This window comes from Manacus vitellinus, unplaced genomic scaffold, assembly GCF_001715985.3.
Source record: "Manacus vitellinus isolate BGI_N305 unplaced genomic scaffold, ASM171598v3 scaffold_3_pilon, whole genome shotgun sequence".
Taxonomy (NCBI): Eukaryota; Metazoa; Chordata; class Aves; order Passeriformes; family Pipridae; genus Manacus; species Manacus vitellinus.
The window spans coordinates 14,492,113-14,517,310 of NW_021940535.1; the positions used below are offsets into that span (position 1 = coordinate 14,492,113).

Here is a 25,198-nt window from a genome sequence, read left to right on the forward strand (position 1 = left end):
TTTTTTTTTTCTGCTGTCCTCCCTGCCCAAACTCTGTTCTGCAATGTTGCCTTTCTTTTCCATTCTCTTTCTTCTCCACCTTTCTTCTGTAATATTTCTTTCTTTCTCATGATGATTTTTGTTTCTTTTTCTGTCTACTCTGGTAACATGCGTGAGGATGTCACTGTGCTTGCCTCTGTAGATTGATAGTAGGCAGTGTCTTCAGCAGGATTTCTTGAACATGTTGCATTATCAAGCATGTTGATTATCAAGGATCATCAAGCCAGCATGTCTTGTCAGCTTTGAATGTGCCAGGAGCGTAGGACAGTACCTGCTTTTTTTTTTTTTAGTGAAATATATTCCCATGAACTGGAGTTCACCCAGGGCCATTGAACTATTTGTTCTTGTTGTGTTGTCACTCTATAGAGTTTAAACTATTAAACTCTGCAGCTGTACTGTGATCTTAAGTGAACTTCTCAGTCTTTCTATAATATTACCAATTGAGTTTAGGTTTCTTGTGAAAAACAACAGTTATTATTTTTCAGAGGACAGGCATGAGGGGAACTAATATTCTGTGATGTCCTCTATTGTGTAGCTGTGTTGCATTCTGATAAGACAGAAGATAGTCTCACATTGATCAATACGCTCACGACAGAAACACTATGCAAATATTTAAGTCAGCAAAGATAAAAAAATTAACTTAAATTTGTGGATAGACGATGCTGCCTTTTTTGCTTGGTGTTTGTTTGTTTTTTTAAGACCATGTCTAGTAAACTTGTTTATTCCCTGAAAATCGAGGTATGTAGATTTAACTGAACAGAGCACAATGGCTTCACAGAATGACTCCTGTTCCTTGTTGGGCAGCTGCTAGCCAGAGAACACAAAGCTGTAAAAAACCTGTAAAGTATGGATGCTTCAGTGCTTGACTGTCTGGTTTCTAATGTCCTTTTTCTGCCTTTCTTTTTCTGAGAAAGTTGGAAAGTAACTGTGAGAATCTTATACGTTACAAAACACTGCACCCAGCACTGGCTTTTCAGCTATGGCTACCCTGTGCTGCAGCTGCACCTTATCACTGATGATTGCAAAGGGAGAGAGGATGCTGGCCCTTTTTTCCCCCCAAGCTGTCACATAAACTGTCTTTTCACAAGGCTGAATGTGCTGGATCTATGACTAAAGAGTTCAGACTGAATTTGCTGTACTTTTAGCAAATCAGCAATATTACAATGGGATTGTCAAACCCTTACAGAAGCTGTGGAGCAACCTTTGGTGGCGTTCTCCTTTTGTGCTCTTACAAATAGGTGCGTAGGTGGGCTTTTTTATTTGCGTTGCTTTTAGTATTGATGGAGGGAATTGAAAAGTCTAGGAGAGAGGCAGAGTTATTCTGTATATGCCAGTGGGTTAATTATCTTTTGGTGTTTTTTGGTCTTGGCCTTTTTTATCTATTTTACTGCCAGTCCTAAAGTTATCAGTAGTGTATTGTAATGTAGATCAAGAATGATACCTCTGTTACAGGAATATGACACTTTGATTAAGAGTGATGTCAGACCTGTCTGCCATTTCAAAATCAGACTTGCAGCAGATGCAGAGAAAAGAATGAAATGTGAAGTACTTTTTCTGTTAGTTCAAATTGAAGAGTGATGTTTAACTGGAAAATGAGTTGTGGTCTTCTGTTTAGCAACTTGTGTCTCGCTGTCTGCTTCTGTTCCTTGTCTGTTCTGCACAGGCTCAGCTGTCACTTAAATAGGTGTTTCCAGATCTGAATCAGATGCAGTAGCCATGCTTTTAAACTCATCTAAATTTCTATTTGAGTATTATACGTTGTGTTTTATTTTTCTTACCCACTTCACTGACAGGTCTATAACCTTTTCTTTCTTCTGGGCCCCTTGTAGGGCCACCGTCATCTTTGATTTTGTAACCTGCTTTCTGCCAGCCTTTCTCTCTACCTCACAGTATTACAGAATATATTTTGATATTTCATTCTTCAGCCAATGACCAGTCCTATGCCACCTCTCTTCCTCCGTACCTTTAAACCTATAACAACCTCTGTGCTTTCTGTTTCACAGCCTTGTTCTCTGCTGGAACTTGCCACATTACTCGTTAATCTTTGTCTCTTTTCTGCTGCTCATCTCACTCAGGCAGCCTCTCAGAAACTGGAGGCTGGAGATAGCTGAATAAAAATAATTTTATTAACAAACCATGATTAGAGTATGTGAAAGTACTTTTCTCAGGTTTATTTTCAAATGTTAAATTTGTCTGAACTGTAAAATGAGACAAAAATGGGTGTACTAATCTCCTTGTGGTGTTTCTGCTCAAACAGCCAGATAGCCTATGCTAAATCTACAGTGATTATTTGCTGGTAAGGGCTAAACATTTATTTTTTGGGGCTAAAATCTTCCTTACCTGCAACTAACCAAAGAAGGAATAGATTGAACCATTTGTGAACATGTAGGAAGTTCCTCAGGGGCTGTCCTTCCATCTAAAGACTGGAGCAGTGGACGTAGGTGTCTACTTCTTCTCCCTCTTTCCCATCCATATATGTCTTTGGGCAACTCTTTCTGTGATACCCACTTCCATGATTTCTTGAGATTCTGACTCAAAATTTCTCTTCAACCTGCCACTCTTCAGTGACATTATGGAGAAAATAATAATAATGAAAAAGTTTGCTTGTTGTCAGTGCTGACTTCACTGGGTTTAAGTTCATCCAGGATTCTTAAACCACACCATACGCTTTGGAGAGTATCCTGCACATCCAAATCTGTTTTAATAAGCCGTACAGACAGGGAAAAATAGGCTTTGGCTTGTGAAGTGGTTTGATCAGGAAGCCAGGAATCTAAGTCTCTATTGTGTTTCTAATAGGGCCTTCTGAAGAAATGTTACTCTGCTGAGGCTGCATACCTGTTCCAGCAGGACAAGTTCTATGATGTCAGCTATGACACTGGTGACAAGTCCATTCAGTGCAGCAGACGTCCGGATGCATTCAAATTCTGGCTGATGTGGAAAGCATTGGGAACAACAGGCCTGGAGGAGAGAGTAAACAGGGCACTGGCTTTGGCAAGGTACCTCCTCACAGTTTTGAATACATCTACTCTGTCTAATTTGCCAAAATGCTGACACTGCTGATACTCCGTATCCCAGAACAGACCACCTTGTTACTTTTTCCCCCTCTCCTTTTGTTTGTATATAATAGGAGGAACTAATAACAATAACAGTGTTATTACATTTGCTATAATATTTAGCGGTAATTATTGCTTTCAGCAATAAGCGTAGGTGTTGGTAAACAGTGTTGTCAAACATTTATATTATCTGAACCAGACACAGGATAGACTTACCAACACACCTTCTTCTAACTCAGCTGTGTGTTCTGGTGTCGATGTAAAAACAGCCTCATGTGCCAGGATCTTAGCTGTATCTAGCAATAAGTGAATTAGCCACTCTCCTGTCACTTCATTCCTCATGACCAAGGAAATGCAGAAAGCTGATGATGCAGGGAAATTCTTATGAGAACACTGTTAATGTTAGGATGTACTAGAGGTGTATGAAGGCATATTGTTCTGACATACTGCTTGTTTTTTCTCCACAAGTTTGTTGAAGTTCTTAATGCTTACAGTGTGTTCTGTTAGGGACAGAAACACCTTTTTCTTGCGATCTTCCCCACACATGGCCTCTTCGATTTCACTAAGTTTTTGGTCTTGCAGAAATGAGTTTCTCAACTGAATTCAGCAGAATGATTGCTAGAAGGTGGTTCTAAAGTGATGGTGATGTCTTGGTTTCTGGGAAGAAGCTTCCATACACAAGGGGTTTTCTCTTCTCATAGAAGAAATGATTTTGAAATAGGATAGATAATGTCCCATTAAAAAGAATTAACTTTAAGTATCATGTTTGTTCAGAATTTATACAAGATAAATCACAATGGAAATTTCACCAGACTAGCTACACGTTTCCATAAGTCAAATCATTGATATTGACATTTTATTTTTTTTATATGAACTAGCAAGACAAAAAGAATTGAATGTTTATTTGAATGAAAATTAAAGGAATAGCCTCACTGTAATGAAGTTGCTTAAAAGGTAAAAATACCCCTGACCTAAATCCAGAGTGGATTTAAAAGGAATTAAAAGAAAGAAGCAAACCCAGAAAAGCTCAAATGAGCCGTGACCTTTTTCTTTATTTTATTTTTTTTTAAAACCACTAATTTTTTGGCTGGCTATATGTTTTTGATATCTTCTGGTTAAGTTGCACCTTGTTTTTGTTCCGAAGCATTGTACTGTTCCTTGTCTGTACAGAGTAAGTAATTCATTCCATTATTAGTAGGGGAATTCAGCCTTATCAAGGTCATTGGCCAAGATTGTTTGACTGACTGTGTAGTGACTAATGACCTTTATGGGATTGATATTTCTGTTTTAATGTTAGGATCCAGTTGGTGGCACTTCTAAGGAGCGACTGGCTTGTCTCTTCTGTTTCTTGATTGTTTTGCGGTTTTTCCATAAAGAAGAAATTTAATTTTTAAACTTCCTGGAACTAGTCTACTGACTATAGAATTTAAGGGCAATATTACTTTTTTTTTTTTTTCCCCAGTAGCCAAGCAGACCTGCAAAGGTTTTAGGGTAATTGCAAGCATGTATTTCTGGTACATCAAACTTTGTTTATTGGCTATTCCAGTAATATCTTTTTGTTCTGGAGTTGTATCATGCTTTCAGTGTATTAAATATCCCAGGAATATCGTGATGCTACCTATTTGGAAAGGCTCGCTTTTAAAATAGCTAGAGTAGAGCATCCAACTGACTGCTTCAGATTTTTTTCAGATTATTTTTTCTGCCCAATGATTTTTAATACAGGGATGTTGCTTTATGAAGTACACTAAAAAAAACCCAGAAGTAAATGGCTTTTCAAATACAACTACTGTAAGCACCTCTGCATTTTATGCTTCAGCTTCTTTGCAGTTTTTCTGCATTTTCTCTTCTGACACCCACTGTTAGCAGACGTATGTCTACTTTCACTGCAGATCTCTGCCCCTTATTTTCTGCAAGGCTTAATCATAGCAAATGCCACTGGTCTGTGTACTTCAGTCCTCACTAAAACTCAAACCCTTCTGACGTTCTACAACTGTGACATGATAATAAAACTTCACTGTCAACTGTGGAAAGATGCACAGAGTAAATTGCTCCACTGCCATCAAATAGTCCTGGCAAGATAAATCATGGGCGATGGATTTTTCTAATGGCTGCCTTCTTAGGCTATTGGCAGTGTAGTTAAGAACATGATTAACAGTGTTGTGAACTTGACCGACATCAGACAGCCTATGTCAGATGGTGGTATAAAAAGAAGGCACTTGTGGCAGGAGGGAAAGGTATCAAGCATTGTGAAATAGCTCTAACAATTCAAGACCTCAAAAAAAAAAAAAAGTGATCATGCATAGATTTCCCTTTTGTGATTTATTAAAGAAAAAATAAATTGAGGACCACTGTCTTATGAATAGCAAGCTGATGTTGCTGAATATTGGTTTTATGGCACAGACAAGTATCTTCTAATAAACAGAACAAAAGCACCAAACTTGTTTTACCTAAGACATTTACCCAACAGAAACAGGTGCCCCCCAACATGCTCACATGATATCTACCCTTCTACTTGCCTTTCATCATGCTTCTCTTTCAACCTAAGTGGTAGCCTGGGCATTAACAGCTGGATAACAAACAACTGCATACAGTGGGATCTAAATGGTCATGACAGAAACAACCCAGAACGCTGATTTGTTACGGTGAGAGGGAACATCTCAACAGTGCACACCACAACTCCTAGGCCTGCGGTGCTGTGGGAACTGGCACTCCACCACAGTGATTGCTTTGCTGGGGTGTGTGCTGAAGTAATGAGTCACAGGCACAGCACTTGTTAATGACAAACAGTGTGACAACTCCCTATGCACAGCTTTGAAAAACATGTGCCATCCAGGGTATTGTTTATTGCTTCCCTAGCCGACCTGTTCCTGCAGCACGTCTGCCAAATAGATACAACGGGGCTAGAGGTGTCCCTGTGGGGGCAAGTTTCAGACACGTGGATAGGACCACTGAGGGTTATTTTGGCAATATTTTTTTTCTTCAAGTAGTGGATAAAAGAATTACTAGAGATGACCAGTAATGTAGCTGCAGGCAGGAAAACGCCAAATAATAAATACAAAGAACAGATTTGTGCAAAATCAGTAGTTAAACTGTGTCAGTTTTATTCCTGTTAGACAGCAAAATTTTCGTGTAGAAGACTAAAATTCTGTTGACATGGAAAAGCTGTGTGAATTTGAGGTGAATTCTTTGGAGTTTTTCTTTGGAAGGCTTTGAGGGGAGGAGAATAAAGAGAGAAGTCCCAGCTGTGTCCTCTTTGCTTCAGAATTCCTGTTTGATTGTGCCATGGCAAAGTTGAGGTCATGTTTTAAAAAAAAATCTATAAACTGAAACTGTTTGTGTCTGAAGTTTTGATTCAGACCCATCTTTCCATTGAAGACTTCTGGGTTTTTCATGCTTGTCAGGGGAGAGAGAAAAGAAATTCTCATCTCAGTATGTTAGCATAGGATGTTCAGGGATTATTGTGCATAAGCAGTGGCTCACTGAGTGGAAATATACACTGTTATGTACAGTGTGGAACAAGGACAGTACTGGGAAAATTGTTGGTCTTCAAGTACGCTCAAATTTTTAAATTCTGGGCTAAACTAAGAGGTTCTGGTGATAGTAATAATGCAACAGGTGTCAGGGTGACTACGAAATAACATTGCAACACAACATCAGCACTTGAGATGGAGGGATTAATTTGTAAAGAGTAACATCAATGGAAATTTGCATTGGGAAAGTTCACAACCTAATGCAAATAGGATCAATTTGTGCTGTGTGACTCCATTGAAAATCTGTGCCTGAGGACAGATTTTGACTTCTTCTCAACGTTCCTTGGCTGGCTGTAGCCTTCGTTTGTTTCCAGGAACTGATAGCTATTGCATTTTCACAGCAGGTAGAAATGAGGTTTAACTCTGTAGTTTCTTTAGTGTGAAAAAAAAAGAAAAAGGAAAAAACCCCACACGTTAAAGACCTTTTGTTGTTGTTTTCTGTTTGTATTGTTTTGTTCTATGCTTTAAACCCCTGCATTTTTAATTACAGATATCTAGTGGAGGAAATTAAAAAAAGAGAGGGATTTCAGCTTCTTTTGGAGGTAAGTGAACATGGAACTGAACTGCTGTTGTTATTGGTGGGGAGTGTCTACTGTTTGATTTTTGCTCTCTTTAGTCAATTACCAATATGTATTTGAAGTATATAATTTAATAAGTGTGTGTATCCACAGATATGACTGAACACACATAACACGTGCTGTATTCCCTGTTAGGATAGATGAAATACAAAATATAAAAAATATTTTACACTATTTGTACAATGCAGATTGTCTCTTTAACTTTGAACACTGCTAATTGACTGAAGAATTTTAGGCCAGCCACTTTACTTTTTAGTAAAGTGGCAAGTCTGTAAAAAACTGACCACTTTTTGTTATTGTAGAATACCCAGATGTGAAAGCTGTTGAGAACAGAGGCTGCTGTTTAGTTCCTGCAGAAATGGGACATCTGGGTTAAAAGTGAGATTGAAGGGAGTGCTATAGGATGGACTATAGCACTTCCTGAGAAGGAAGTTGAGCAAGGATTAAGAAAAAGATTTCAGGAGTGCAGAGGGAGGGACAAGCAATGAGAATTCAAAGAAAGACTGCTGTCAGGCAGCTAGGCCCAGTTATGTGAACCCTTTTCCTGAAAGTAAGTTGGGCTTCAGACAAAAAGCTTAGAAAGATGATCCTCTATGGCCTGGAAATGCACTTGTGCTTGAGTCATCTTGAACTCTTTTGTGTGTAAGTGCTTACCTGCTTGGATAAGAGCTGTGGCAACATAACTAGAAATAGAGTGTGAAGCATGGCTGGGGGTAGTTTTTTAGGATGAATGGTATTTTCAGAGGGGGATGATATATTTGATGTGTGAGAGGAAACTGAGATAATCAAGAAAGCAGCACAGGCGATGGCAATATGGTAATATATGCCATCTGTCTACTCCTGCCATCTGAATTTAAATAGTTTTAAAATAAACCCTGTAACAGCGAGCTAGTGCTTGCTTCTGAGGAAGGCACTGCCTTTTCAGTGTCTGTGTTTATGTGTGTAGTCAATGCATGCTCTTTGGGGAAAGAAAAGGGACTTTAAGAGCTGAGCTTTATTCCATTCAGTGGCAACACACGGCAAGTTTGCAGCTCTGTTCCTGCTGACAATGATATTCTTCTTGATGATTAAATTGTATTTAATGCATTCTTTGAAGTGAAGCAGAAAATGATATGAGCAGCTCTCAGTGCCCTTTCATGAAAGAACATGTCTCAGCTGGTGGGCTCTCCTCGTTCAGGAGACTGCCTGGGATTATAATAGCAACCACGTTCACAGTGGGCTAAAGAGATGGTGTGACTCAGCTACCAAGCTCTCTTTTAACTTTTTTTTTTTTCTTTCAACTAGTACCAATGAGGGTGGCATGTGGGAGAGGAGAGGGGTGTGTGAGATCATAATCCATATTATAATTTAGATGCCAGTTGAATACTGTGTTGCAAATAGCGTAGGTCAAGATTGTTGTAGTGGTTTTATGAGTTGTGTTGAATGGGATTAGAAGGCATATCTGTTCCTCATGCTATTGCTCTCTGTACAAATAAAATAAAAATTGTTCCAAATTAGCAGGAAATGTATAGAGATCGCAGACTAGTTTGCTGGGAATGTGTTCTCTATCATATATGACACAGAAATCTCATAAGCACAAAATGCCTTATTTTATAATGTGTGGTGAAGAGATGCTTTTGTTGTGAGCCTTGCAGATAACTCTCTACTGAGTTTAAAGGCAAAACTTCTCTGGAGGGAAACTGAAATATGGAGTCTTGGCCTTTGCCAAAACACCTGCTTAGATATTGGACAAGATACATTCAGGATATTGCTCATACCCTGCAAAGGATCCAGAGATTCTTACAAAATGTGGAAATAGAGAAAACCATTGTCTAGCACTGTATAGTGTGCTCTGTGATATAAAAGGAGATTGGCATTGTTCAGTAGAAAAATGACTAGATGTGCAAGTGTTAAATGGTGACAAAAATTAAGCTTTTGTGTTTTGTGTAAAAGACATCATAGGAAATTTCCATCAAAAAAGCCCAAAACACTAAAAAGAAAATGTATTCTTAAAGGTTGCTTAAAATTTGAATTCTGTAACTTACCCTTCTATGCCTCTCTTACACTTTTCCAAACCAAATTTTTTTTGTGAGCAAAACAGAGTTAAATATGGATGTAGGAAGATGAAATTAAAACCCCAACAGGTTTCCTTTTTCTGGCAGCAGGAATAGAAATGGATGATATGAAAACTATTTCTAGTTTCAAAAAAGGGATACAAAAGGTGAGTAGGAGAAGGAAGTTTTAATGAAAAGGGTATAAACTCAAAGGCTTCCCTCCCTCTCACCCCAAAAAATAAAGCATAACTCTTTGACAAGCTGTAATATGTATCCCTGTCCCATTTGTTACATCTATAAGCAATCATTTGTTCTCTTGTTTAGCCGGAGTTTGCAAACGTCTGCTTTTGGTACATTCCACCAAGCTTAAGAGAAATGGAGGATGGACCTGAGTTTTGGCAAAAGCTGCACCAGGTGAGTGTCATGTGTTACCTGAGACTTACTAATTTATCTGTGTGCCAGATAAGTATGTGAAATAGCCTTTGCTCACTTTTATAACCTATCAGTAGAACAGGGATTTAATCCTTAAATAGATGTTGGTAGGATTGAAGTTTTTTCTCCGCTTAGAAAAAGCTAATTATTTTTCTCTTAATGTAAGAGGTGTAGGCATTAACAAGTATTCAGCTCACTTCAAAGCTGTTTAGCAGCTGGCAGAACTGAGAGAAGAGGAACAGCATTGTATCTGCATCTCTTGTCTAGACAGATTATTCATTACCTGTTTCATATACTTAGCGCTGTCCTTGGAACTTGGCTTGCATTATCCATGATAATCTATGATAATGCAAGCGAGGAAGTGCTTAAGAATATATTTCTGATGTTAAACATAAATGACAATAGGAATACAATGGGATAATACAGTGGGAAAGACTTCACTAACGAGTGTTTTGGTAACTCTTTGCCATCCTGATAGGAAATCATGAACATCTTGAAAAAAAGCAGCAGTAAAATTGTGAAGTTACTATCAGGGAACTCGTTAGTTAAGACTTAATTAAGAAGCCACTAGACATTGTGGTATTATGTTTTACTGAATAAGCTATTCCGTGAGGAATTGAATTTAATTCATTGTTTGCTTATCTCTGGAAGAGCTTTGGTGTTCTGCATTTATTTTTTCCTAGAATTTGCTACTAGAAATTTATACTAGAACATAGATGTGTATACCATATGCATACTTGCATATGGTGTGCCTACTATGCATACAAGCTATACATACTGTATATACATGCATGCTTCCTATAACATCTGCTCTCAGCAGCTTCCACTGGAATTGCTTTCAATTTATGCTAGGGGCTGGTGTCTTTAAGGGAGAGGTCTTCCTTAACCCTGTCTATATTGTTTTGGAAAGTATACTTTGGTAGTACAAAGCCGTGCACAGCTGTAGTGTGGATGGAAGGGCTTTGTGTGACAGTTTCTTGATTGCAAGCATTTCCTGAATATTCCCTTCATTTCACTAAAATGAGCTATTCACAGTTTGTCTTTTCACACCACATTTTAATGTCACAGTTATTCTGTTTATCCAGAAATCAATCTTCCTTTTTGTTGACCTGCATATTTGACAATAATTAGGGAAATATACGTCTTAAAAATCCCTACAGCAAGTAATTGATTTACTCAACTACTCATTCAGCAATATTGTGCAGGATAACATGCTGTCTTCTAAGGTTGGCTATGAGTTTTAGTGCTGGTGAAAGTTGATAAGCAAATTGTTCTGATTTCAGCTCCTCAGCTTCATGAAGAATTTGCATAGTCCTATGCAAAATAACCCTGAAGGTTTTCTGCTGTACTGGCTCTTCTCCAGTTTCCATGCCCACTTCATGTGGAAATGTGTCAGAACTGAGTGGGTCACGGCATGATACCTAATTCTGATGTCAGCTATCCTACATAAAAAGTGTCTTCCCCACCCCCCATCCCCCCCGCCATGGGCTGTTTATGTTGAATTCTGTGGCCTGGCCTTGAAATTTAGGTGTACAATTTTCACTCTTCAGAGTCTCCTACATTCAAAACAGAAAGGTGGTAGGAAAGAGGGACCTGAAGGATTTGGAACAGCCACTAGCTGGTTATTTGACTTATCACCTGAACACTTTATGGAAAGCGAATTAACATGGGGGTGGGGGGAAGTAAAGAACAGCATAAATAGTGCGTTGCTCTGTTAACCAGTAAAACTGGGAATTCTCTGCACATCCAGAGTGTGGTACACATAGAGTGTGGTACCACTTTGACCTTTTGGGATTACAGCAGGATGTGGCTGTTTAGTGAAACTAGTTCTATAAATAGTACAGCAAGGCTTTGGATGCAGTAAGCCATAAATGATCTGACCACGTAAGGTGTTTTTCAGTGCCATTCCTCACAAGTGAGGAGGGATTTCTTCTTGTAGAAAGTGTACAAACGGGCTCTCTGTGGTAATTGAGGAGCTGCTGTTAGATCCAACTAGAAATATCTGTAAGTGGTGTTATTTTGTCATTGCAGTCTGGGGGCGGTTGTCTCTGACCTAGAACTGACACAACTGACGGGATGAAGGAGCGATGGCTTTGCTAGTGCTGTATGCGCCCTCCAGTGGGATTTTCGCTCCTCTTCCTCTGGTGACACTGTAGGATTTACTTTGTTTGCTGCTGAGGATGGTCAGTGTGTCGCAAGGTCACAGTGAGAGAAGTGGAACTGGAAATTACAAGCCAGAAATGAAAGTGAGGGAAGAAGTAAAAAAATGCAAGCAGATAGCATTGTGATTTTCATATTTCTTCCATACCTGTAAGTATCCATGTGTATTCTTTCTTGTAACAATCTTCTCTTTAGAAAAGTCAGCTTTCTCAGCTTATGCTGAAGTGTCTGCAGATGATGTAGAATTAGCTGATTGTTAGTAATACTGTCTGGAAAGCCTCCTGGCAGCACAGAGGGTGCTAGGGCACAAGGAAGAATTTGGAGGTGTACATCTGGAACTGTCCTATTGCCATCCTGTTGCTAACCCAGGCAGCCAGTTGTGTCTTGTGTATTCTGGATCAGTTTGTAGGCTGCTCAAACTCAGTGGGTCTAGGAGACACAGAAGTAACCATCTTTAACAGATCCCTCCTCCTGCAGTAGCCTGGACCCCAGGGTACAATATCTATACAATACCTATTGACCAAGGTTTGAATGGGAAGGAAAAACAAGACCTCCAATTGGTTATATCAGTAAAGTTTGCCCTCTATATTTTGGAAGAACAAGAGGAAAAAACTATAAAGGATCCTGGAGCATAACTGTAGGTAGAGTACTATGTATTGAATACTGCTCAGTAAAGAAAGCTAGTTGTATATTGCTAAGTACCTCAAGATCAGGGTTCAAAAGTGTCAGTAGGTTCCTAGTAAGTCTTTTGTGATTTACTAAACTTTGCCTTGTCTGTAGTTCTAAAAAACATATGCTGGAGTATCAGATTTCCAGTAGTTCAGTAAAGCTTTTATATACAGTTGTTAGTTTCAGTTACTTAAAATTCCAGCATCTCAGTCTTAGACTCTACTTGTGTGGTGTGGTTGATGTTTTTTGTTTTGTTTTGTTTCCTTCCTGCCCTTTTGAGGATTTTTGCCCATGTAATACAAAATTTATTGGCTGTAATAGAAGGCTCAGGATACAATGTCATACTAAATCCTATATAGCTTGGAATGCCATTTTTACCCCTCCTCCCTCCCCCTTAGTAAAAGGTAACCTTATTCCTACCTTTCCCTCCCACTTAAAGGGAAGGCTACAGCTGTCTGTTATGTGAAGGCATATTTGTAAAATAGCCTGTCATGCTGACTGGTGTTGTGATACATTTATATAATGAGAGGTTTCATATCAAAGCACAAATGTATGGAGGGTGAACAGGTGTTGCCTTGGCAACCTCTGAATCTTGTGGTCTTTGTGGTATAAATAAAAAACTAATCAAGGACCTGATTCAGTAGTATTTAGGCATTCAAAATACCTATTGAACAGGGTACAAGGTTTGAATGGGAAGGGAAAATAAGACCTCCAGTTGGTTATATTAGTGAAGTTTGTCCACTATATTTTGGAAGAACAAGAGGAAAAACTATATAGATTATAACCATGATAATAAATGCAGTGAGCCCAGGTTTATGCGTAAGGAAGGTCCCAAGTATATCACTTCAAGTGTATTTTCACTTGGGATTTGCGTGCAAAATGTTATTTGATTTGGTGGCATCCCTGTGTGCTACACTTTGAGTTTTTCTTATGCTTGTACAAGAAAACAATTAAACAATATTTTTATGTGTGTGTTTGAGGAGTAATGAGAGAGGCATGTTTCTGTGAACTTTCCTTACGTGAGTGATTTTTATGGTACAGCAAGTAGCCTATTGCCTCTAGCATCTAGCTGTCTTTGACATGAGTTTCACTGGAGGGCCACATCAAATGACAGGAAAATCAATGGTAAGATTTACACAGAACTATATGAGAGTTAGATTGGCTAAATCATTTGTCTGGCTAAATCATTGGCTTCTATGACAGGGTGACCCACTTAGTGGATGAGGGAAAGGCTGTGGGTGTTGTCTGCTGTATTGGGTCTGGCTGAGCTGGAGTTCATTTCCCCACAGTAGCCCTCACAGTGCTGTGCTTTGCATTGGCAGCTAGAAGGGTGTTGATAACACACCGGGGTTTTGGCTACTGCTGAGCACAGCATCAGCACTGTAACATTCCTTCCTCAATCGAGGGCAAGATCCTGGGAGGGGACACAAGTAGGCCAACTGACCCAAACTGACCAAAGGGATATTCCGTCCTATGTGACGTCAGCTCAGATATAAAAGCTGAGGCAAGGAGCAGGAAGGCAGGCATTGCTTGACTCCAATGGCTGCCTGCTGAGGAACTGTTACGCGTGCTGGAGCCCTGCTTCTTGGGGGTGGCCAACCATGGCTGCTCATGGGAAGTGGAGAATAAACTGCGTTATCTTTCACTTTTGCCCGTGCAAGATTTCACCTGGCTTCTGCTTTAATAAACTACCTTTTCGCAGCCCACAAGTTGTTTTCCATCTTACTCTCTCCCCTGTCTGGCTGGGAACGGGAGTGACAGAGTAGCTGGGTGGGCACCTGGCATCCAGCCAAGGTCAACCCACCACATCTGCCTAGACTTTGGTAGTGCCATCCCTTTATCTTTTTGTTTTCTTTTAAAGCACCCTATCAATCTGTTGTGGTCTGCAAGAAACTAAAATCTACAAGGGGAAGAGATTGCTTTGGCAGGTCTAAAAGAAAGACCCTCTAGAGAGGTCATTTCAGCATATCAGATGGGGACCTCCAAAGGGGTTGTTTGAAGAAATTTAGTTTGCCAGGGAAATCTTCAAGGTCAACAGAAGCTTCAGATTCATCCTGTGTGACATGAGGCAGTTAACCAAGGAAGCTGCTTGGGGAATTGGCACAGTTTTTCTCTGTCTTTAACATGGACAACAAGAAGGGGAGCTCCAAATCATGACTTAGGCAACCTGAAGTCAGAAGTACCCTTGGAAAAGACTTCATTATTCAGAAGGGGAACCTAAGAAGTGCCAGAATCCTTGCTTGGCAGTGATTTATAAATACAAGTAAAAAGAACCTAACATTAAATCCTCAGCATGCTCTTTGCTGTTTTAGACCTCTGTTTCACAGGCTTCTGGAGAGAAGAGCTGCAAGATCTCCTGATTCAATGAACCTAGCTGAATTCTCAGTATTGTGCTCAAGAGGGGCAGAAATGCAGCATTCTTGGAGAGGTGAGATGAGGAGGCCCAGTGGAGGCAGAGCCGCAGCCAAGGATGTTAGGGGAGAGAGGTACAACAAGCACTGAAGCCACAAAATGAGTAATATGATAATAATCAACACTTACGTTGCAGTGTGACCATTCCTCAGCAGAAGGTGATGCTCAGAGATTTAAAAATTAAAATAAGCATTAATTTGTTAAAGTAACAACATCTTATTTTGCAGCTAATACTACATAATATACAGCAGCAGATAAATAAAAATTTTGTAGATTAGCTGCATATAAATGACTGTTATTGTTAAGAAGTCTGAGCTTTGATAAATAAGAGGGAACAGTACAGTGTAATATAATAGCAGAGAGAAATTATAGTGGTGTTTCAGTACCTTGTTAATGAGGGATTCACACTTTCTCTTTTAGTATGTGGCTTTTTCTGCAGTACAAAAGTGACTGTAGCTGTTAATTAAACAAGATATTTAACCTGACTGTTTTAAAGGTATCCTCCATAGAACTGAGTTATAAAAACACAAAAATAACATGCCTTTTTTTTTTTAAATTTAATTCAAAGTAGAATACTTTGGTTTCTGACTGCATATCTGCACATAACTGCAATTTATGTCTTCGTTCTCTGTTATATTTATTCTTGCATGAATGCTGAAGTAGTAGTGGTAGACTAAGGGGCCAGATTGACAGTTCTTCATCAGAAGTAGGAATCAATGCATTTTACCTTGGCAGTGTCCATTTTACCTTAGCACTAGACCCAGGTGTTAGGAACACTTTAGTATATATTTTACATTGGTGAAGTTGTACATCTGCTTAACTTTCAGCCACATATAATGGTGTGTGAGACTGACCTGATTTCACATTGCTCTTTCATGGGATGACTGGCATATCGGATATATTTGTGGGGCTAGAATGGAGCTATGTTTGTATAACTGTACTGTAACCTGCAGTAGATGGAATAAGATAAGGCAAAGGTGTGAACTGCTTCCAGCCCATGCTTTCTATAATAGTCTTGAGTGTTACTGTAGGAATTCATGATATGGCAGTTTTAGATAATCTGTTCTAGCTCTCTACTTTGTCCCTTATCCAGACTGACTTTTTAAGGGTGTGTAGTACCACTTGGATCCAGTTAAAAGCAGTCCTATTCATGTAGAAATATTTACATATTTTAGGTCAGTGGTACAGTTTCAACTGAGGCAAATAGACAAAAATCAACATCACTAAATTACCTTCCACTTAATTTTAACCATCCTTTGATAGGTGGCTGTTTCTGTTCTCCCCCCTCAGTCCCTTCCCAGACTTGGTGATATCAGGTGATATCTTGAACTGATAACATTTACATCTCATCCGGCAGTAATAACACATCTGGCAGCAAAACATCTCTGTATTAAGAGCACTGTTGCACAGCTGCTAAAACTACACCTCAGTTCTTGGGAACAAAGAGAAGAAGCCCCAGTGACTTTAACACTGTACGGTTTACTAGATGAGAATGCAGGGCAACTTTTGTCAGGGACTTAACATTGAGCTGTGCATGTTCAAGGCCCTCTGGGGACTGAGGTCTATTGATCCCTAGTGCTCAGCCTATGGAAATGATCAAAGCTGTAGGGAGGGAGCCTGCTGCAGCTCCATATGTTGCATTCAAGCCGAACAAGGATTTCATCTTCCCCAAGCCACCTGCAGAGCAAAATTGCTCAGATCTCCAGAGATGAAGTAGGTTTCACACTAGTTGTTTCTTGCTTTAGATCCTTTTAAGGATAATGGAGGGTCCAATCTTTTCTCCATGTGGTAATACGCATAATGCCATGAAATGAAGCTGGGAGTGATAGAAAAAGTGGAGAGCAGTATTGTTAGGAAATAAAATCACAAGAGATTCACAGATTCAAACTAAAGGACGGAACCTTCGAGGGAGATCAATGCAAGATGTGTTTTCATCACAGTGTGTAATGCTCTGTGAAGATACCTTATCTAGCTCAGGAACTAGGAACTGTATGGCCACAGGTTAGGTATGGTACTTGATTCAGGTTAAAAATGATCTCAAAAGGACTAGTTAGTTAATATGACTGTTCTTTCAGGACTTAGGCAAATCACCTATAATAGTGGAGTATTTTTTCTGTAGATGTACTTCCTTCTTATGGGGGAAGCATGGGTTCCACTTGCCCAATAGTTTAAAATTTTTGCATACTGCCTCACTACACCTGATGGGCATTCTAGCTTTCAGTTCAGATATAGAAAACAAACAACCTGATTTCGAACCTTTGCATTGTTAAAAGCTTCACACATAATAAGTCTTTCTATTTATTATTTATATACAGGAAGCTTCTAAAAAGTCTTATTTTCTAACTGAAAGATCAACAGAGGCTGTGGGGATTCAGTGGGATTGCATTCTCTGCTTTATTGCCATGGATTCAATTGACTGAAGGGTGCTTAAGCACTGCATAAATGCTTCTTGCTTGTCTGTGTGAACAAAGACAGTACTATTTAATTTGTATGGCTTTCAAACAGATACAGCCTGTTACCAAGAGCAGTGGAAACTTTGCATCCATTGTTAAGTGTCTCTCAGACTGTAGAAAGACCAACAGAGTAAAAGAACTCCATTTCTTTTCCAGAAAAGTGAATTTTTGGGAGGAATAAGTGAAAGTGGTGCAATTCATATAAATTAAGCAGGCAGTTGGTGGCATACCTCAGAACATTTATCTCTGTGTTTGTGCAGAATTGAAAAATCTAATCTGAAAACTATATCAACTTTATGACACTTTTAAAGAGTAAATGTTAAGCTATTTGCTGATTATAGAAAGCCAAAGGGAATTTATAATGAATGTAAGAGTTTATAATCTCTCTTTTTTCTTTTTTTTTTAATCCATCAAGAGCACTTCAACACCATCCTTTCATCATTTCCAAATAGCATAATAAAAATAAGCACTTTTTACTTGGAGTCATGTTGCCACACAGAACAGTATTGCATTTTTGTTCATTACTGCTGTAGAAAGGAAAAAAAATCCATATTTTGCAATGCAACACTGTGAAACGTTTTAGAATTGTCCATGTGTGGTATTTGAATATAAATGTGTGTGTGCCTATGCATACACATGTATATGAATATGTATTTACGTATTGGGATCATATAAAAGACAATTAGTATTGAAAAGGAAGAGGATAGCATAATGCATAGTATTACTGAAGTAACTACATTCTTAAAAAAAACTTGTTAACAGAATCAGAGAACACTTGAGTTCAGAAAGGACCTCTGGAGGTCATCTTGTCCAAGCTCCCTCTCGAACAGGGACACCTAGAGTTGTTTGTCCAGGACCATGTGGCTTTTGAATATCTCCAAGGATGGACATTCCGTAACCTTCCAGGGCACCCTGTGCCAGCGTTTGATCACCCTCACAGTGAAAAAGTTTTTCCTGATGTTCAGAGGGAACTTCCAATATTTCAGGTTGTGCCCATTGCCTCTGGTCCTCGCACTGGGCACCACTGAAAGGAGTCTGGATCTGTCTTCTTTGCACCCTCTTCAGGTGCTTACATGCATTCATAAGATCCCCACAAGCCTCTTCTCTAGACTGAACAGTCCCAGCTCTCAGCTCAGCCAAACCCACAACCCTACAAAAGCAAATGACCTCATTCCTCGAAAACATATGCTTTTTAAGAAATGGTAACCTCAAAATATATGATTTATTCTTTGACAAAAATACAGTATGCATTCTTAGCACTATTTACAGTCAAATATTTTCATTCTGAGCTGCGGCAAATTACTATACTCTTGATATATTTTGTTGGTTTCAGCTACTGCATCCAGATTCCTTGCTACATAGTACTTGTTTGCCCAAACAGCATATATTTTCCTCTGCTTAAATAGGACTAATTACTCTTCCTTTGATTAAGTTTGGAGTTAGAACATATTGACTAATATTGCAAATGGCCTTTTGTGCCTGCCTGTGGAGAGGACTGCTTTTAATAAGAAAGCAGAATTTAAAGGCACTCCACACATTTAATTTAGTTCTGTTTGACCCTATAGACTGTGTTCTTATAAAGCAGCATGGTGCTCCTGCATATCTGTGCACCCCTTCATTCTGCTCTCTCAGTGCTGTATGCACATTAATAATCAGTGATGGAAGAAAAAAAAGTTCAAGTTACAGGTTGAACTCCAAAAGAGAGCTTTTCTGGAAGTATCATAGATCATGTTTAATAGCCTGTGGATCAAAATGAAACTCGGTATGTATCACAGGGGAGCTCAGTAATTGAAGCATTCTGGGAATGTCTAAGTACTGGAGTCCTGAGGTCACTGGAAGCTTCATTCTGTGCTCAGTTTTTGCCTGAAAAAAAAACCTGTCTCCTTCCTCTGTCATCTTTTCTTCTTATAACAAATAGTAATCATATTTTAATGCACTGACTTAAATTATATATTCAGGGGAACAGTAAATTTCTACCTCCTAATTTTCTGTAAATGAGGAAACCAGTCAGTCAGAGACATTAGCATTTCAGAGTATCTCCAGTACACTTGACTCACAGCTATCTCCCCTCTGTGCTGGGTGTCTGCAGAATGGTCCCACAGGAGCCCTGAACATGTTCTCTGGATCTGTGAAGCTGATCTGCCTGCCAGCTCTGAATTTACTCCTTTCATATGAGAAGCCTCAGGGGCTCTCTGAAGGATCCTAACTGGTCTCCTGGTGAAAGGAAAGCAATACTTTGCAACCCTGGAGCTGCACAGGTGGTATTTTGTGGGTAGGGGGGAGACTGTATGGGTTTGTCTCAGAAAAGCAGCAGTCACAGAAGAGCTTTGTGGACTTGCTGCACTGTGGTTTGCACAGGGGATAAATTTTTTTCCTGTGTGAAGGTGGTGGAAGGAAGGTTGACTTTTGCAGCATCCTGACAGAGAAAAAGACTTGTAATGAAACTATGGGAAGCCTGGCCAAGTTGAGACCCTTGGACCTTTGAGTGAGTGTCATGGGGCTCCTGTGCCAGGGCTGCATTATGTGACTGGGACAGAACTGGACTGGTGGGGGGCATGCTGTTTGATTTGGAGCCCTCAGGGTTAGAGTAGCAAGGCAGCCCTGCAGCCCAGATCAGTCCCATCTTACAGTGGCCAGTGGTGCTCCTGGAGGACCATTGTGGTTTCACCTCATTGTTTCACCTTGTGCTTGTAAGCTGCTCCTAGAGCTGCCTCCCTGCAGCTGCCCAAACTGCGGCTCCTTGACCATGTGAGGATTTTGGTATGCAGTTCAGAGAATCTGTTTTACAATGGGAGTTTGAACTGAATGGGGTTGCTGACTGAGGAATACAAATGAAGGAATAACAGTTGATTTTTAGGTGAGCATTTGCAGTGAATGTTTTAGGGTACACTACGGATCGATGAGGGGACTGCCCAGCAGAGCCACTGACTACATGATGGTTATATATATTCCTTAGCCATGCTAATAATTGGTATTTTAATGCTGAAGGGCACGTGTAGGATAACAGTAATGCCTGCCCCTCCCACTGGTCCTTTGCATAGGATGAATCTCATTGAGAGTGAAAGCAAAGAGCATGGCTGAACAAAAATTATTCTTAGCAGTTGTTTAACTGTTAGTACATGATTTTTCTTGCTTTTGCACATAGCTGAACTGCAACATGTAACAGAAGTCACCACCCTCTTGGCACCTTTTGAAGTGCTGCCTCTCCCTCTGCAAGGGTGTGGTAACAGGACCTTCCTGAATGCTTTAGATATCTTATAAAGGTACTTGAACATGAGAAATTGCAGGTGAATTAAATGACAATCTCATGAATGAATGATGAGTGGTAGTGTGGTATGTTGGTAATGGCTTTTTAAATGAACCATTTCTACGCTACATAGTAAAGTTTCCTTCAGTTACAAATCTTTCCGGTGGCATCATGAATGTTCTGCCCTGCCAGCTGGTACCTGCTGGGGCTTCTGAATTAATCAAGTGTCTTCTACCATTCTGTTGGGTTTGGCATGTTTAATAAATAACAGCAATGAATTGACTGTAGTGCACTAATAGTTATTTCAAGTGAAATAGCCCAGTGATTTTTTTTTTTTTTTGTAATTTTATAGGGAGTTGGACAGCAGAAAAATAAAATCTTTGAGTTTCACTCTTAATTAATGGACTGCTACAGCAAGAGTTACTATGTATTTGATGGAAAATAAGATATTTTTTCTGTCTTATCAACCAGAAAACAGCAGCTGCTGAAAGTATAAGCCTTTATTTTACCTCATAGGAAAGGTAAACTTCCACTGTAGTCTGTTTGAAACATGAGTGACAATTTCAACATGGAGTTAGAGCCTGTCCGTGGAAATATTTCATTGTATTTGTCATATCAGGCAAAGTGGGGAACTCCCATGTTGGGTGGAGTTACAAAGGATGTGGGTAATTTGGCAAATGGAGCATTTCTAGAAAAGAACTACACACATACCTGAGTTACAAATATTTGATCAAAGAATTTTTTAGTAGTTGTTTTAGGGTACAAATGAAACATTTATGGCTTTACACTTCTGTTTACGTTGGGCAGCTTAGGCAGAATTTGTAAAAGAGCAGTAGTTTGCGCGTCCTTCCTTTGCACCTGATATTCCAGTCCTTTGTGAGTCTGCACTTTCAAATGGTGTCAGCTGTCATTTATTGACTTTCAGAAAACCAACAGTGAGGATCAGCATCAAGGTTAATCCAGATCTCTGTGGAGCCTCACTAGCAGCAATGTTTGATTGACACCCTGTTTTCCCTACATGTGGATATATGCTAGTTATTCAAATCTTGCTTAGTTCTACTGTACTGCTATTGTGTGGTCCTAATTTTTTGTGCCGTTCCTGTGTGAATTGTTCCTGCTATTTTTCATCTAAATGGCTTGTGTAAGGCTTTCTTATTAATGCTCTAAGTACAAGTAAATCATTGAGAAAACTTGTAGTATCAGCAAAATAATGATGGCGGGCTGACCCAAAAAACTGGTGTTTGGCAAAGATATGAATGTAACTGAACACAAAAGACTACATTCTGAATCTGTTTCTATCAATTTTAGAATTTCTACGTATTCTTATCCTTTAACTCATTATAAATTATATCCAGTATGAGTGTTTCTTTTTTTAACTTTATCTTCATGCTGACTTAAGCATCCTTATTTCACTAGGTCTATCTCCTTACCACTTCTAATAGTAGTGCTTGTTTTCTGAAATTTCCATAGTATCCTAAAAAATTATCCACAGATTCAGTGAATCAATTTTGCTTAGGTCTACAGGCCTGGATGGATTGTACCTTAAAGTTTGCCTTCAGTAGATCCTTAACATTTCAATAGCTGCTGATGGCTTGGAAAGTTCATCAGATTTGTGGTAGGAATCCCTCCCAGCAGAAATTGAAAGCTTACTGAGCACTTCTGCCTTGCCTGCATTTTTAATGATTTGACCATGGGTAACGTTTCAGTCATCCCTAATGTACACACTAAACTGTTTCTTCTTTTCCTAGTCCTGTCAGTCAAGGTTCTCTTTTCCTTCTGATAAATTTTCTTCATGTCATGTTTGTATTGATTGCTATTTGATCTGCTTCCCTCTTTCAACTTGTTAAATATTGCTTTGCTATCTTCCCTTTGCCAATAAACCAGGATGGGCTTTTAGATAAAGCTGTCTTCTTTCTTGATTGAAAGATTGCAGCTTTTGGCTATCTAAGCTCTTCTTAAAGAGTTTTAAGCTTTCATCTGTCTTTTCCACCTGAAGTTTTTCTGGAAAATAAGTCTTTTGAAACACTCTTTGTGATCATGACTATCCTTTTCCTTAGGCTGAAGTGAGTATAGTCAGGTTGTGATCAGTACTCAGGAGGAAGTGCTGATTTATAGACCAACAAGTAATTTCTCTCTGTCACGGTATGGTTGGAAATGAAGATGTATCATCGCACTGGTACAGCACCACAACTGCTGGTGAATTGGGACAGGATGTGCAAAACTGTTGTATGAGTTGGAGACTGTAGATATACTAGGTCAGTGTTTGTGTAACAGGATGCGGTGACTGGGGAAGGGAGGGGAAACACAGCCAGTGCTGTGTACCAGTGTGTCTTAACTGCTTGAACGATGTCTCAGTTTGATTAATATAATGTAGAAATCTACAGATGTCCCATCCCTGGAAACATTCAAGATCAGGTTAGACGGGCTCTGAGCAACCTCACATAGTTGAAGATGTCCCTCCTCATTGCAGGGGCGTTAGACAAGATGACCTTGAAAGATCAACCCAAACAATTCTATGATTCTATGTAGCATCTGTGCTTATGAATCAAGTTAATTTTTGCAATCAACAGTGGCTATGATGCAGTTTTGTTGACCTGGAGGGCTCAGTGCTGAAGCTGCGAAAGTGTTCTTTGAAAATGGTTAGGGATGGTGATTAGTACCTGGCTGGAGGACCTGCCCTGGATACCCAGCTCTGGATACCATGAATGGGAGCTCTGAAGTGTTGGTAGCTGTGTCAGGGCTCGGGCCCAGCTGGCTGAAGAATTACACCTACGCTTGGGCGTCACGTCTGGAGCACAGCTTTTCCGAGTGGTTTTTAAGCCGCAGCTGGTAGTAAAGCCAGGTGACCATTGGGGGGCACCAGAACAACAGTAATGTGTGGAAGCTGCTAATTAGTACTCTGCTGTTAATGGCTATTTGGCGCTCTCAGGGAAAAAAAACCCCTGTGTTTGAGGAGGGAAGGTAATTTCTTTCAGTTCTTAAATCGACATAAGTTCCTCAGTAATACTGCCAGCTCTGTTTTGAAGGCATGAGCTGTTAAAGAATAAACTATAGCAAGCAAGAGCTATCTCCTACTTTCCAGGCAACACTAGGTTTTTCTTTCTTTTATTTTCTTCCCCCCCCCCCAATCCTTTGTATAAAATTATGTACTTCTTTACAAGGTTTAAACTAAAAAGTTATTTGAAATAAGATATATTGACTAATTATAATTGAGAGATCAGTGTCTAATAAAATATTAAACTTCTTGTAAAGATTTTACAGTTCTTCCTAGGCATTTGAGTGTCCTGTACAGGGTCTGAACCCAGTAATATTTGAGGAGTTAGTATGCAGTTTTAACAGTAGTTGAGCATCGTTGTTTGTTTGGTTTTTTCCCCTGAGTGACAATGCAGCTGATGGTATGAATTTTTTAATGTAAAGAGATACCTAGATGCATGGGTGGATATTGTATAAAAGGGTCTATAAGCTAGTGGTAATTCATGGTGTAAAAGTACCTTTAACTGCTCCTTGACCTGGCCTCATAATAAAATGAGGGGAAAGTAATATTTTTCCCCTTAAAAAAGAAGACTGTTCTGCTGTCTACAGGCAAAGGCTTCTTCCAGGTGTCTCCTGAAACTCCTCCTGCTAATCTTTGTTGAAAATTCACAGTATTATTATTTAATATTGAAGGTATGAGCCTGTTTTAGTAAAGATGTGTTTTCTGTTTTGTTCTGTTCTTTTTAAGTAAGTTTGTTGATGTGAAGATATTGAGTTTCTGTGTGTCGAGTCACAGTGTGCTTTCTGAAGAGTAAGGATACTAGCCAAGAATTAGCATTGTTTGGCCAGTCATGTTGGAAAGCATAGTACAAGCTGTCCTGAGTCATCTGCAATGTTCAAAACGGAAAGATTCCAGAGACTTTCACCTCCAGTGTTGCTGGTGCTCCTCCTCTGTCCAGCTGTCTTACTGATTTACCAGCCTTGAAGTCTCAATTGCATGGATAAATGTTGAATTACGATTAGAATGTGGGCTTTAGTTATAACAACACAAACAATTAATTTTTGCAAGTGAAGAATTTTGCAAATATTATTTCTGACTATCTTGAAAAAAAAAATAAGAAAACAATGAAATGAATGTAGCGTTTAGACACCTGGAAAAGACACAAAGACATAATGAAAGGATTCCTTGCCTGAAACCATGTTGCTCTTTCTCACTAAGTAACTTTGCCTGAAAAAGATACTACTTCACTATGCAGGTCTTGCTTTCTTTATATCCCTAGACCATCATAGTCGCAGACTACTAGACACAGTGTCATCATGAAACATCTGACTTTCATCAGGCAGCTAGAGGCATCTGGAAATTCCTGTTTTTTAAAGTTCACTAAGCCTATTTGAAGTCTTCTAGAAATGATGAAAGAAACCTGTTAATCCTACTGCTGCTTCACTTTATATCAGCAACTCACCTCTTAAACCTGTGCAGTTCTTTAATTCACACACTAGATGGTGATCAAAAGCAGCCCAAGTTGTGTGTTCTGCTTCCCAAAGTCACAGCTGACAGTGGAAAATGAAAGCACAAGACTGACCATTTTTCCTGCCAAGCTTTTAAACTTTTTTAAGCT

The 25,198-nt window shown here is 39.4% G+C and overlaps 1 protein-coding gene across 2 annotated transcripts in view; it reads left to right on the top strand.

Annotated features, from left to right (window-relative positions):
* Window positions 1–25,198, top strand: part of GADL1 (glutamate decarboxylase like 1) — a 68,401-nt gene that overhangs the window by 26,172 nt on the left and 17,031 nt on the right. The window contains exons 11-14 of one of the 2 annotated variants that reach the window (XM_018075772.1): window positions 2,836–3,035; window positions 7,113–7,164; window positions 9,558–9,647; window positions 19,449–19,608. In XM_018075772.1, coding sequence (XP_017931261.1) covers window positions 2,836–3,035; window positions 7,113–7,164; window positions 9,558–9,647; window positions 19,449–19,565 — 459 coding nt within the window. In that variant the 3' untranslated portion in view covers window positions 19,566–19,608. Of the gene's footprint in view, window positions 1–2,835; window positions 3,036–7,112; window positions 7,165–9,557; window positions 9,648–19,448; window positions 19,609–25,198 lie in introns of those variants that run through there. The other variant, XM_008933512.3, reaches the window with a different exon arrangement.